We start from the raw sequence: 16,152 nt of genomic DNA, 5'->3' as shown, positions 1-16,152 counted from the left end.
TATTCATTAATTTATTTCTCAATTATGTTATCACGCTGAAATATTTTAAACAGGAGTTTTCAGAGATTTTCATTAGCATAGTTCCAGCCGGACGAGTCAAATAAACAGTCAACATAAAAGCTTTAATTAAAATGGAACCCGCTGCCAATAAAATCTGTCGCAGCCAGAGTTAATACGCAAAACCGCACATTTTGTACGCAACTTTGTACCGTGCAATCCTGATTGAAAAATTAAATTAACGCCTTTGAATTGTTGTACAAAGCATATGTTCACTAACAAGTTTTGGATGCCATTTAAAATGCAAAAAGCCAACATCACGTGGTGTTCCCAGGCGGTCACCCATCCAAGTACTGACCACGCCCGACGTTGCTTAACTTCGGTGATCGGACGAGAACCGGTGTATTCAACGTGGTATGGACGTTGGCAAGCATAATAGTGAATATAATAATTTGATGGCAAATAGAAAACCAACTTATAAAATCCATACAACAACAAAGTAGTCAAAATCATTATATAATATATTAATAATACGTTAACGTAATTTTTTAAATGAATTTATTTGACTGTTAATGAAATAATATATCTGATATGAACAAAGTTACAATTACAATGTTTACATAAATAAATGACCAAAGTAGCGTAAAGTACGAAAATTAAACAATTTTCCTTGTATTGGGAAATTAATTTTTCCTTTAATAATTCCTTGCGCCTTTTTAACCTGTTTAATTGCCATCATACCTAATGGTTTAGGATTGTGAAGTTTATCATGTCGTGACTACTTTCGGTATGAAATAATAAACATTTCACACTTGATTATTACGATTCGTTTCAATTAAAACGATAGTAGTGGTTACTGTTTGTTAAACCCAGATTTTAATATCCTAGGTAATAAAGGAGCGTCGGAAAACATTTTCATTACTCTCACATGACATGACATTTTTGCTTTAAATAATATTGTAATAACGTTAAATTGTATTATATTTTACAGTTTATTTTTTCTAACTAGCATAGTTTCTTTTGAGCAGTGTTGACCTAGTGGCTTTAGCATGCGACTCTCATCCTTGAGATGGTAGGTTCGTTCCCGGCAGTGCACCAATGGAGTTCCATTCTATGTGGGCATTTAACATTGAACAGTGGCGGAAAACACCGTGAAGAAACCGGCTTGCCTGAGACCCAAAAAGTCGACGGCGTGTGTCAGGCACAGGAGGCTGATCACCTACTTGCCTAATGCCTATTAGATTGACAGATGATCATAAAACAGATATAGAAATCTGTAAACACACGTAAAAAGGTTGTAGCGCCATTGATTGATTTATTTTTATAGGTTCTTTTAACCACGTAATATTAATGGTGTAACTGAATATTGTACGACTATTAAATATTTGTTTAAAATTTGTCGAATTTTGTATTGGAACTAGTCATAACTAGTATTACCGATTTGACTTTAGCACTTCTCATATGACTCACATATACGGAATGCTTGCGAATTATTACCTTCATTATAATTTTTGACTACGGTGAAGTCCGTGACCGATTTTTGCTTATTTATTAAATATAAATATAGAAGTCTAATTTAAATTAATAAAACTTCATTTGGATTAAAATTACATAATGTATAATTTCACAACCTATAAATTGTTGTCTGAATATGGCATTTGTCAATTAGACGTTACATACTTTTATAGGTAATTTGAATAATCTGTGATAATGTATGATAAAAGCATAATGGCTTAGATTTCCATCAGCTAATATGTGAATAGCGTGGTAAGTTTTATTGGCGATCGTTAACCGGAAACCATAAAGATCATAAAACAGCGTAACAGGTTTCATCAAGTGTTGGCTATTGGCTATTTGAGTTTTAAACATTCTCGTTATAAAAATTAGAAGCAATCAAAAGCAATAGCAATATAAATAAATACGGAAAATAAGTAAATGCGGAAAATATGTCCTTGTATGACACAACTCACTAATTTTCCAATTATTTACCAAGGCTTTTGCGTATGGGTTACTCATAGTTGACACGACGAAACAGATCTTAACAAAGAAGTTTGAGAAAAAAATATGATTAAACATTAAACATGTACCATATGCGCAAGCTTCGATGCGAGTTTAATCCAACAGAAAGTTTATAAAATATTAAAAGCTATTGCTAACTTATTCAATTGAAGCAGATATTCTTCATCCTATATAAAAAAGCTATAATAAACAAAACAATATCCTAGCATTTTCCAGCCATTAAGCAAAGTAAGGGAAATGCGTGTGGGACTTTTCTATCACGTTTTGATTGGTCGCTATTATATAAATTGACTTCGATGAACTTTCATTGTTTTTGCAGATTTGTTAAAAGCACTAGTTTGAGCTTTTAGTAACAGGAAATCCTTTATATAAAAAAAATCCTTTGTTATCGAAAATAATTTAGATTTAATTGATATAGTCTACGTTCCATTATTATGAATGAACTCGACAAACTTGCATTTTTTAAGTGTTTCCGAACAGTTGCTCGATTTCCTCTTCTTCAATTCTATTTTTATATTTCTATTCAAATATAAAGCATAATTTTAACGTTTTATTGTTTAAATGTTTAATTGACAAAACCATGTTTGTAGGATTAATGCAACTGCATTTCTGACGGTAAGTTTTAATTTTTATCTTACTTAGCTTATATTTTAATCCACTGTTAAGTCTTGTAGATTAGCTAATGCTATTTATAAAAAATAGGGTAAAAAATTCAGTTAAGAGTCGTACTTGGAGACGTTCATTAAGAATTAAGATCTACTTACCTCAGCCAATTAGTACAATTTTCATTACCCTGATTACATCAGTTGTTAACTATACAGGCATTTTGAAGCTAAGTTGAACCATTCAGATATCTATTTACCTATAATTATTTATCTTCCATTATTGTAACGGATGACATAGTATGGCCTAACTCATTGCGTGTCATGGATACAAACCTGTCAGATAAACAATTCAAATTCAACTTTTAATAAAAAAAAACTTTAGAGGTGTCAAGGGACACCCGGATGGAACGAAATTCCTTTCGATTAATTTATATGTTAATTGGTATCATAACAGTATGATAGGTTTTCTCGACACCAATCTTACGACGAAAAATAAAAGCCAACATCACGAGGTGTTCCCAGGCGGTCACCCATCCAAGTACTGACCTTGCCCGACGTTGCTTAACTTCGGTGATCGGACGAGAACCGGTGTATTAAAATAGCAAATAGCAAAAAAGTGTCGTGACAACTTTTCGTAAGAATTTTTTCCGTCTAGCCCCCTTTCACAACGCGCGATAAGGAACTTTGTTCCAAAAATATATAGAAACTAATACATTCAATAGTATTGTATTCAATACTGCATATAAATAATAATAAATTACATACAAACATTTTTTAAACCTTTCCCGCAATTTCATAGCTCAAGTTGCATCAGCCAATGATTTCACTGAACTGATGACTCACTATGACTCGTGACTCATGCTATTCAGAGTACGTAATTATGATAGTTACAGTCTCGTTACCTTAGCATGGTGTCAAGTGCCCTCAAAGTGAAGTCGGGAAGCTTTTTGTTGATTTCAAAGGATGTTTAGAGACAGTTTAATATGACATACGTTATCAGGCATTTTTTGATTTTATTTTAAAAATTAACCAAAGATTCCAAAGGATAATTTTGCCTGTATGCTTCTTTATCTAAAAAATATAAACCTAAATACCTACCTATAAACCTATAGCCCGTCTTTCTACCTGAAAAGAACAGAAATATTCCAATGTGTGTAAATTTATATTTTTTATTGGAGAATATTGTGACTTCCAACTGATTCACTGGAAATCGAATCCAATATTGAGGTTTTACATACTTAGACTAGCTATGTTTTTTATTTTGTAATCATAATTATTGTTTTAATGTAATAAAAGTAAATAAATGTGATGATTTTATTTAAATTAATATATTTACATTCAGAAAAATAACTTAATATTTGGAAAAAAACATAGTTATAATGTAAAATTTTTGACCGGGTTTTGAGGTCATAGTCACTTGTAAATTAATTCATGTATGTTATGGTTTCTTCCTGAAAATAAAGAAAAGAACAGTGTTAGAATTTTTTTTAAATATGTGTTCATAAAAACCAAAATCTATTAATAATAAAAGTAACTTTGTTTTTTGTTAACTTCATAATAAAATCCTTAGTTTACACAGTAGGTCAATACAATACTGCAACTAAAATTATGAAAACTAGTTCAAATACATTCAACGCAGTATTTAATCCAATATCAAAAATATTGCCATACGAAAATTCAATAGACCTTAATTCCGAACGGTTAAAAAAACTAGCGGCTACACAAAAAATTCTGTATCGATGACATCCCATTCTTCGCCTCTAGCGTATACAAGCCAGGCACAAATAAAGGCAATCCGAACGAAATATAATTGAGGTTAAAAAAACCGTCGAAAAGTTCAAAGCAAACCGTCTATGACTCACAAACGATCGAAATGAAAACGTTGAAATTGAAACAAGTGACCCAACTAAACGTAAAAACTGTATAAGCTATTCTGAGCTCTTACACATTGGATTACATGACAAAATAGAATACACGATAAAAGCGCTGTAGGTGGCAAGGCGGTAAGTTTGCAAACAGCAAAGTGATTTCACATAATAGAAAGGGCAGAAACAAAAGAAGTTATTTGAATAGGTGAGGATGTAACTGACCTTTATGCAGACAAAGGTGCAAGGAAACAACCCGCTGTGTCTATGAAAAGAACTAACGTCTTCACCATTGACCAAGCGGTGGCACGATAAATGGGTAAAATAGTAGACTGCAATACTACAGACAATTGTTATAGAAAATCACAGATTTTATATGTGAAAAAGTTATAAGACGAATAATTAAAATTTTGGCTTTATTATGGGTTCTTTTTCAAATAATATAATTATGATGTAATAATATTGTATAGAAAAATGCTGTTTACGATTTAATAGTTAGGTACATCGGTTTCTCATTACTTAAAATTTTTGATAACATATTTAAGTATTGTTGAAAAAAAATTACTCTTCGAATTGATTCTCCTAAATTCTGTTAAAAATATTAAAATTTTTATTTGTTTAAATATTAAAATGGCAACCCTGTCAAAACTTGCTCTCCTATTGCATACAGATGCAACTTATTTATAACCGTTTAAAATCGAACTCACCAGAAAATAATAGTTTTTGTAGTCTTTTTTAAAGAACATTATCGGTTTCAACCATATTGTTCGGCAAATAATAGCATGTGCTGCTGAGTTTGCCCATTAACGACGGTAACTAAGTTAAATTAAGCCGTGACGAAGCTTTATGAATAGAAATTGACAAACATGAAGACAAGAAGGCGATAAGTTACAAAATATTGTTATAAGTTTTCGGCAAGCTTTTGTATAGTTTTTGTTTGCAAATGATACTCAAATCAAAAATCAGTTGCAAAATTGTTTTACTAAAAGATCTTAAGCTAGCTTTGAATACTTTTAGGTTGATGACAGCCATAATCATTTACCTATAGCACTCACTTAAAAAAGCTATATGCAAATTAGTAATTGCAATTTAGCTAAGTATTAAGCTAGTACAGTTTAGCTAACTAAAATCATATAGAATAATCCAGAATCTATAAAATAGTCTAAAATACAACATAATATTGGTTTATAATTTAAAAAAAAAATTGATTTATTTCTGAATATAGAAAGATATACTGACTTGATTACACAAGCCTTTGGATCCATCGAAAGGAGGAAATTGTTTAAGCTGTTTTCGCAATTTTTATACGCCATCCCCACGCCGAGACCACCTCCTATATACATTGGCCATTTCTTATAGCCATGAAGGAAGAAACTGCCCAACATACTACCAATTAGGAGGCCTGCAACTATTAAAACAAAGTTTACATAATTAAGATAAGGTTATAATGTATGAAACATTAGCATTATGTTATGTGAGAATATATCTATATAAGTCTTAGGCTATTAGCTATATACCATAAACAGAAATAAATTTTTTAACAATTCTATTACAATAAAAATACTTATAATTTTTTTTAAGAATTAGGTTCAAACATTAATTCATTCTGATTATGACTATATTTATAATTATGATTATTGAATTATCCAATGCAGACTGCATCGTTGCTAAATAAAACAAAATATTAATAAATAACGATTAAACGTTAATTATGTTCACATGCAAAATCTATTCAAGTCTAATGAAATGTCTTGCTGTGCAGCGCATACATTTATACACAATCTTAATAATCTTACCGGTTTTAACACCCAAATCGAGGAAACAAGAGGAATATCTCTCTTCGAAGTCTCTTGTATCTGGTTTTGGCATTCCTCACAGTTTAATATATTGAAATTATTCATTAAATTACATTTGATATGTGCCTTATGTATATTTCAAAAAGTTTATATTTTATGACATTGACGTTAGTGACATCTGTTTAATTTCAGCCAGCGTGGTTCATAGCCAATACCTGACTCTATAGCTCTGGTGCTTTTGCCCGCCTTCCACTGCGAGCGGAACGGCCTAATGGGTCCGTTAGGCCGTTTCTTCACTGCTCCGGTCCGGCAAACGTTAATTACCGATCCGATTTAGAAACTCACAACAGTGCTTACGTACTTCTCCACTACTCCGGCATCCGGTTTTTAACGATCCGATAACTTGCTAGATCGGAACGCGGTGTTTTATCGGTCTAAGTATATCCAAGTATCCAAGAGGTTATAAGTTATTATTCACAGGTTTATTTATAGTTTGTTTTATTTGAAAGAATCTGGATAACCTGGACCAAACCAAATTATGTTGCTATTTATTTATATTTTTATACCATAGTATTAGTGAACTATTTATTACGTAGACTATAATATTTTAAGATAGACAATTTAAAAAAGTAATAAACTTGCCAGGGCAATAAAATATTCAGAAATTAGAACGTTTTATTAATAAAATAAAGTATATGGATTTTAGTTAATATAGGTGTTGCATATATATATACAAGTATCGATTATTGTCGGATCGGATATAGTGGAGAAGCGCAATCCGGCCTTCCGATATTTTTCTCATGACTCATTCCGGTATCCGACGCCGGACCGGAGCAGTGGAGAAAGGGCCTTACGGACTCCGCTATACTCGTAACGATGATTTTCATACATGTGCTTCCACCAAAGCGGAGACGAGCGCAGCGGAGAGAGCGAGTTGAAAGAGTCCGTCAGATATGAGGATGTATGAAATGTATGAAAATCATCGTTACGAGTATAGCGGAGTCCGTAATGGGTCCGTTCCGCTCGCAGTGGAAGGCAGGCATTAGAATTGGTTTTAGCTCGTCGCTTTGGATTAAGTCCCGGCTAAGTTATATTTGTTTCATATTAAATGCATCATCAGCATTTGACTAAAATCAGTGAAATAAATACGAACAATATGGTTGAAATAAAGGATTAACATTCGATTGCCTATATCTAACTGAAATGTACGTTAGTCCATATCGACCACATTATAAGATTATTAGCGTACTTGACGATAGTTCTTTGAAACCGTCGTCGAACTCTGCATTTTACATGCTCTTTTTAGTGTACTACACAGTACAAGTTCCATCATATGGTTATAAAGTATAAATATGGAAGTAAATAAGTATTATTTTTAACTTGACTTGTTTTATTTTAACAGATAACAGCGTCCGTAAACTGATCTTAAACGCCTGCAAATTGCTAGAAGCAAGACTGTGATTTACAGACGTAACAACAACACAGGCGCTTTATTCACTGATTATATATATAGTTTGTCTAATATATATGCTGTATATATAGTAACAATCTGTAGTAGTAATCTGTCTATATAGTATACACTGCCGTGTATACTATATATACAGATTGACAAATCAATGCATAAACTTTTAATGTTCTATTACTCGTTACTAAATCTATAGACACAGGTGTATACTGATTTACAACAATATATTATACACATACGTCACTATTTTCTCAAAATATAAATATATGCAGTATATAGTAGTTAGTGAATAATTATAGAAAAATAATTATATATAGCCTAATAGGTAATTCCAAGTTAATTGAATGCAATCAACGTGAAATGCCAATTGATTGAAGTTAATAATTAGTGGAATTAATTGTGTTTGGGAATTAGTGTCAAGGACAGATAATCCCATGAGCTCCTAAGCTGCTGTATTTCGGAAAATACTATCAGGTTACAAAACTTGGTTAAACTCACTTTGTAATCTATTTTAAAATAATTTAGTAAGGAGTTCGAGGTCTTGGCCTCAGATTTCTGTATCTGTTTCGTAATTATTTTGTTTAATATTCAAGTAAGTGATCAGACGATGTTTATGTGATTTGAATACATGACCTCGGTATGAAGAGGCGCCCACTGAAGCAACTACCGAAACCCTGAAGCCCCTACCTCAGCCCGTCAACACTGCTCATATGTTATGCATATTAAAAAGTCAGGAGAAGTAATACAAGACGGTCGCGCATTTAATTTGTGATTTGTCAAACGAAAAGCTGGATCATGCGTGCCTGCTAATAGACTAGAGAACCTATTGACCAATCACAATCAAACGAAGTGGGCTATCGTTTTCCCGTTTTACATTGTAAAATCCAAATTTGGCTCCAGGTCATGAATAGCACTTTAACAAATATATTTTTCTACATTTACGTCCATTTTCTTTTTACATTTAGAGTATTAAATCATAAACATTTATCTGAGGTAGTGCCATAACTTGCTTTAATAAAACAACATAGGTAAGTCACGTAGCTCAATCACAGCTTTGATAAGACATGTAGATAGAATTAGTCCAGTCAGCCTGTAGCTTGTTTGGCTAGCCCTTTGTCTATTACCAGATTGGAATACTGAATGCAAGTAATTTACTCTGCGGCGATCCATAGAGTAATTGTTATTATTGGTGAATTGTTTAATAATACTGTTGTTAATATTATTGAAAAATAGTATCCACAAAACGTTGTAGTGGTATTTATCTGAACTTCAATGACATCATATATACTCTGTTATAAACATATACAACGGAAACATTTGAATATATAACAGAACTATTTTATGAAAAAGAATTGGGTCCTTGGAACTTATATATTATCATGAGCTTGTGTTAAAGTGTTTGCTAATATCATAAACTCGGCTGCAGAATTACTAGTATTTTTATTTTTTGTAACATTTATATTTACCGAAATTGTCATATATTATAGAAAAGATAGCTTGTAATATATACTTTAGATATAGCATTATGTATATATATTCAATAAATAAATAAATAAAAAATATTGAGTTTAAGGGATTTTTATAAATACCAAGTAATAATAATAAAATTATTTAGAACATATTATAAGCCTTTTCATTAACATATGGTATGTAATTAAGATAATATCCAATATTTGCTTATTAAATAGTAATTAAGATTCGTCTCACGTGTGGTTTTACCCTTTTTGTCCGAGGAATTTTTAATATAAAGGGAAAAGGGACTATTGTTCACTTAAGTGAGATTTTTAATCAAAGGTACATTTTAATTATTTTCTAATTTTACAATTAAGAACATGTTTTGCAAAAATGTACATTATCGTTTCATTTATAATGGTTACCTTTAAGTATTGAGAATTTCATATTTAACTGTTCATTATTATGGTGGTTTTATACTTGTCCGTAGTAGATAATTTTAGACTGATCTAAAATTGTCGTGATTCATGTGCAATTGTCATGTCCTTTTTTTAGTTTAGCTTTTTCCTGTTTTAGTTTTGTGTAAATAACTATAATATGTATTTTGTATTTTGCACTTCTTGCTTACCTTGTCCAATTTAATATTATTTATTAATTTTTTCAACAGTGGTTGCCGGGAAGAGATTGCTCGACAGCGATAAGCTCGCCAGTTGCCCTCCTTTTTATTTAATTTTGTCAAATTTATTATGTTATTAAAAAAAATTGTTTTTTTTTTACTATTTTCTTGAGGGTAGTGCATAATTTTTATCAACGCTGATCGCCACGTTATATTTTATTCTCTTTAACTCCGTCGTCTCGCTTGGTAAGACGTTCTTGTAATAATTGTTTCAATATTTTCCAATATATTGATTTTATTACCAATGATTTTATTTTTGTATTTATACTGAAAGGCAAAGTGTATAGTATTATTCTGAGTGTTATTTTAATTTAATCTACTGTTTTCGGTGAGTAAAAGTGGTTATAGGTTATTATTCTAACAGTTATTTAAATAAAATATTAATATACTAACCTAACCGAACCAAACCTTACCAGAATTTTTGCCGTGGTGGCGTTAATACGTAAGTACCATAAAAGTTTATAAGGATTTCATTATCTACGTCATGGAATGGTCCATGGTTGAATAATTGTTGAGTATTACATATTTGATGACGGTATTTCTAATTTTGTTATTTAGTACGGTTTCTAATTGATTGGAAGAAACACATACTTATTTTGATATTAAAATTTGAGGACTAATAAGATGGCTAGATCTGGGTGTAAATGATGAATCGTTATCAATTTTCATTAAACTGATTGAATTAGAGTTAATCGTAGTTACTAACGTTACGTTACGTTAATTAGTTATTATTTTTTGATATACAATCTATTTTTATCTTGCAAAAACGTGCTATTAGGTCAATTTATTGCTTGAAACCAGGCACTTCACTTAGAAATTTGTTCAAGAAAATCGATATTTTGACGGTACCTTCCCAATATATTTACAACTGTATCATTTTTGTGCGTAGTAATATTAGTTCTCTTTTAAAGAACAGCGACATTCACAATAGGAATACAAGAAATAAGGGAAAACTTTTCCAGCCGTCTTACAGGTTGCAGAAAATAAATACTTCATTTATGGGCCTAAGTATACGCTGCTATAACATGATTCCTAGTGAAATATTGGAACTGCCTTTAAACAGATTCAAAACACATATCAAAAAAACCTTAATGTGTAAAGGTTACTACACAGTCAATGACTACCTGGAAGATAAAAATGCTTGGCAATAGTTCTAATTATGTATGAATATGTGTGTAATGGTGAATGTGGTAAATCACAGAACAGATTTTAATTTTTTTTTATTTATGTAACTTTAATGACGTTGTGGTTTATGACATTTTCCTTTGAATAATTGTAATGTAAAGGGAGGGCAAAACTTGCTGAGTTTCTTGCCCGTTCTTCTCAGAACAAGGCCTTCTGGTAGTTTTGCGAACGGATGGCGTAGTCCTGCTCTTTCGTGAATTTTGTAAACGTTGTTGACATTCATAAGCATGCTCTAAGATGCATCTAAATTGAATAAACGTATTTTGATTTGATTGATTTGATTGATTTGATAAATTAAAAACTTCTGTAAACAAAAATGAAGGGTGAATAATATGCAAATATTCTTTGATACAATATAACTCTAAATGTTGCCGAGGGCTATTTATTGTCTTAAGTGATATTAGCATTTCATCTATTAGTACTGATGTTGTGTCTTTAAAAGATTAGGCTGCAGGCATTTTCATCAAAGAATGCTTTTAAGGGATTATTTTGAAAATACACAATAATGCTTATAATTTCCTTAATGTTATAAGATAAAGAAGACTCTATATAAAATTCAATTTGTGAAAGTCCTTGGGACTTTTTGATTACAAAATAGTTGTCACACTCAACTCTAAGGTGAGACGACGAGGTCCAATTAGATTTCAGTAATCTAAGGTCAAATCTTAATAAAACTTTTTTAGTTTTAGATTTTATTTTACACCAGCCCAGTAATTTTGTCAAAGAATGAAAAGGCTCATGAGGGGAACAAAGAAGATACCGTAAGGTAATATTAATCAATTGTACAGTAGTACAGTGAAAGTGCCACATCAAATGATTAAACCAAAAGTTAAGTATTACATGTCCTTTTATTTCTTATTTTCTTATATCCTAATCGTGCAAATAGAGTATTTTATACACATTTAACGTTCTTTCTAAAGTTGTGATATTAAGTAATTGATGATTAAATTTGTAATTTTTATATCAGGTATGTAGTTATTCATTTTTATTCTTGTTTTGACCTAAATTTTATTGTTTACATTTAATTATATAGATATTATTATAATTAATTATATTATTGTTTATTTGATTATTACTTAATAGGTATCTAATGGTTATTATTCCGTGCTAGGCTTGTTAAATTCCAGCGAATTTTCCGACTTTTCCAGATTGTGTCTCGCATCGCTGCGGCAGTTGCATTGCACCGGCCTAGAACAGGGCGTAAGCAGCTCCTTCAGGCGATTGACCACCCCGCGACGGCCCAAGCCGAGGTCCGAGTCTCACAGGAGATGCGCTTGCGCTAGTCGCGGGAAAACGCCTATTCGGAGCTACGCTCGCCAAAACAACCTGAGCTGTTCTGTAAAGGCTGTTAAGGTGAATAGCGAGATTCCATTAAAAAAAAAGTAAGTAGCTTTAGTATTGCGTTGCAAGAACCACTTTCACTGCAAATAGTACATTTAATATTGTTTATAGTTGATTATTATTATTATATGTTTGAGAAGAGATATTAAAATAATTATTATGTTTTAAAAAGTCGACCCTAAAGGACAAATAATTTTATTTAATTAAAGTAATATTTATAAGAAGTTCAAATTAAACAATATCTATAATTAAAACTAACTAAATGTGAGTATTGTCAATTGGGGTTGATGAATTGCGAGGTGTAATTTTTGTCTTGTTTTTTTTTGTTTTGTTCCGTTTTCTGTAAAAAAATGTCTTGATTTTTTTAACCAGAAATCGATGATAAGCATTGCGTGCCAAACTTTCAAAACTAAGCAATAATTTTAACTCTATAAGCAAAGCTTTAAATTTTAATTAAGTCATTACTGAAAATTTAATGTAAATCGCCCTTTTGTTTACGAATGAAAGACAATGGTTCCAGTTACTGAGGAAGTCGTTAATCCACTAATACTAATTAGTTTTGTCACCACACATAACTTATTCTTACAGAGTAACTTATAAACAGAATGTTGAAATAGTTAAGGTTTCTTAATAATATTAAAATTTAAAAATATTAAATTACATACTTTAATATTAGCCCTTTAATTTTAAGAAACACTTTGATTATTCAGGATTGAAATGGAGATGGAAATAATAGTCTCCGAAATAAGTGAATACAGTATATAATATACATGGGATCGCGATCAAACATTTGCTCGGGTTTATTCCCCTCGGCGATTAGATTGTATTACTTAAGAACTGTTAAAAAAAACGGCGCTACAATCTGTAACCGTTTCGTGAGCATTTGTTTTTTCTTATAGGCATGTAGGTGATCAGCCTACTGTGCCCTAACAAGCTGTCGTCTTTATGGATCTTTTTTTTTATATCCGAGGTGGAGTGGCATTTGCGCATGCCCTACCCCCAAAAGTTGCAGGGGTATGTGGGACTCGATCTACACCCAAATCTCTGTTCAGAGGTGCACAATACCCATTATAACCACCTCGAGTAGTTCCTACAAAGCCACGTTACAGGGGCTCCAGGGTAGTTCTCGCATGATACCGGGAGCTCAATGCCCAATGGCATGTTACACTTAAAAACCTTCAGTGTAGTACACATTACATAGGAGATAGGAGATGGGCATCTCTTCTGCTATTTACTCCGCGTCTTGTAACCCTAGGATTCATCTTTAAGCGCTCCCTCTCTCGTTCTGCTGTCTCCTTCTGTAGCATTACTTGCTCACAGAAGGATACCACTGCTTTCCATACCTCGTCATTGCTGACCATTTTTTGGACAACACAAGGCAAAGTAAGGTTATTACTACCACTTCCACGTTATACCCACCACGTTTTTGAGGCATGCCGGTTTCCTCTCGATGTTTGGCTTCACCGGTGGACAACCAGAATTCGAAGCAACGAGGTCAGGTATAAGAGTCACACGCTGAAAAAGCCAACACTGCTCAAATGATCTATTAAAGTGGCTAAAGACTTGTGTACCTATTCAAATTTAATTCGAATAATTGTCTCTGTTTTAAAAACAAATTATTGATGTTTCAAAATCTTTCTCTGCAATGCAGTAACCTATACAGCCACATTGTCACGTGCTTACAATCATTTGGTACATTAAATTCCACGGTTTTGAAAACAAAATCTCAACTCACTCGAATGTTTGACAGAAATATGAAACGACTCAACGTAATTTATTATATCAATATTATTTTATTAAAATAGGTCAAATGGTAAATCGATTCACTCTCATTTATCTTTATTTAGGGCGGAAGAATATTCAAGCTTGCATTTATTTCTGCTTTTCTTTAAAAGTTAGTTAAACAAAAGAGTACATTGTTGTGTTTGCAGTTAAACTCCGCCTAAAATAAAATTATGATGAAACTTCTTGTGTGTAGATTGGAAGAATGATTTAGGTTTAGATTTCCAATTATTTTTTTTTCTTTAAGACGTAATGATTTATGATTTTAAGAAAACACTTTTTTACCGGATTGAAGTTATGGATTATTATAAATTTTTCTACAGCTGTGATACTTTTTGACATTCAACAGTCAACACCTTTTGTCTTCAGACACCGTGAGCGTGCGTGACGCTGTAAAGCACGCAAAACGTCGGAAAAATTTAAAATTATGTAAAATAATTGTAAATTTATAATAATTCAATCCGGTAAAAAAGTGTTTTCCTTAAATGTATAAAAGTTATGTCAATAAAAGACAATACTATATTTTATGATGTAAAATATAATGATATTCTAAATTAACTGGTCTAACATAATCATATTAAGCCCACACACACTTTTATATACAGCACTGATTCAGTGCTATACTATTTACTACTGAACTAAACTACAAAAAATTCAAACGAAATTTATAACGTCAATCTATATAATTACAGATACAAGTCTCATCTATAGTCTATAACTAGTAAAACGTTTTATGTCGCCCTCACATAAATCCTCCTCTGATGAATTTCATGCAAATTATTGTTGTAAAATTTTCCCTCCCGACCTCGTACCAATTTTAGTATGATTGGGAATTTATAATGATTTACTATAGTTTGGTGTCGTTAAGTAAAAATTTGTGCTAGTTATATATTTCGAATGATTTTAAAATCAATAAAAAAAAGCCATATTTCTACAGATAAATATTTTTTTAATAAATACTTGATGATTTTAATGAATAATAATTTATATGTTCGTAAAGAATAATATATAATAAGAATATGTTCTTTACGAACATATAAATTATTATAGCAACTTAAAAAAATAACAATTAACTTTAATTTTTCTTAAACTTTAAAAAAAGATGTAAACGATATTCAAAAGCGCATCGTTTAAATACCCTAATTACGACAAGAGTTCTTTGTTAATGCAAATCAGTGCACAAACTTATTAAGATATTCAGTAAAGTAATTTCTTACATACATAAAATCCCGTACAACACCACTTTCAACGTTTTCCGTAAATTGATCTCACCTTATTTGAATAGAATTTTATGATCGAAGTGTTTCACACAAAATTACGATTACAAATTGCAGATTTATCAAATTGATCTACAAGATCTGCTTAGGAATATCCCTCATTCACTTTACGATGGATTACGGTTTTATAGTTGCCTTAATTTTACGAGCCCTGATTAGCTGATCCTTGTTTACGAATATGTTGATACGTACTTTTGCCCCTTAATTGCAACAGATTTTTATGGGACAGGGCAATTACTTAAACAATGTCCAAACAAAAAAAATTACGACGGGTTGCACTCCGGGAGTGCCGGCAGAAGTGAAAACTTGAATATTAACGTTGTGTATTCTTGATATTTTGGATGGTTAGGGAATATTTTTGCACAAATTTCTTTAATTATCATTTATGTGGTAGAATACAATATTTATTTATTGCGCTATCGTACACAAACATGACAATTTATATTACATTAAATACGCCGCGCCAACTGTCTACTCTCCATCCGTCTTAGGAAACCTACACAAAATAATTAAAATTAGTATTAAATAATTCAATTAGGAATTTTCTATTTTTAAGTTGCCATTTTTTATTCGCGTCAGTCTGACCAAATCGTTAATAATAAAGCTTTAGACGTTTCGCAAAATTAAACCTTGATATATTACTTAGGTCCAAAGAATTCTTCACTTTCCAAAGAGACAAATGAATTAAAACC

At 31.5% G+C, this 16,152-nt stretch overlaps 1 protein-coding gene and 1 non-coding gene across 2 annotated transcripts; both read right to left on the bottom strand.

Moving 5' to 3' along the window:
- Positions 1-306: 306 nt before the first annotated feature.
- LOC125052081 lies at positions 307-425 on the bottom strand. Its single transcript, XR_007117397.1, has one exon. It is a non-coding gene; the product is annotated as a 5S ribosomal RNA (ribosomal RNA).
- Positions 426-3,922: 3,497 nt separating this feature from the next.
- On the bottom strand, positions 3,923-6,444 carry LOC125051898 (MICOS complex subunit Mic10-like). The gene is made up of 3 exons (XM_047652518.1): positions 6,283-6,444; positions 5,726-5,894; positions 3,923-4,072 (listed from the first exon to the last, which is right to left on the bottom strand). Exons 1-3 carry the CDS (start codon positions 6,353-6,355, stop codon positions 4,060-4,062), a joined length of 255 nt encoding a protein of 84 aa, XP_047508474.1. The 5' UTR covers positions 6,356-6,444; the 3' UTR covers positions 3,923-4,059.
- Positions 6,445-16,152: the final 9,708 nt, after the last annotated feature.

The sequence above is a fragment of the Pieris napi genome, chromosome 8 (assembly GCF_905475465.1).
Source record: "Pieris napi chromosome 8, ilPieNapi1.2, whole genome shotgun sequence".
NCBI classification, from domain to species: Eukaryota; Metazoa; Arthropoda; class Insecta; order Lepidoptera; family Pieridae; genus Pieris; species Pieris napi.
The sequence above is the reverse complement of the archived record's forward strand: the minus strand, read 5'-3'. Positions and strand labels throughout refer to the sequence as shown.

Bases quoted from the DNA above. Each gene is read 5' to 3' on its own strand.
- LOC125051898 (XM_047652518.1), bottom strand. From the start codon at position 6,355: ATGCCAAAACCAGATACAAGAGACTTCGAAGAGAGATATTCCTCTTGT. The intron at 5,895-6,282 runs GTAAGATTATTA...TTGTTTTAATAG, and splicing joins CGATTTGGGTGTTAAAACCG to TTGCAGGCCTCCTAATTGGT.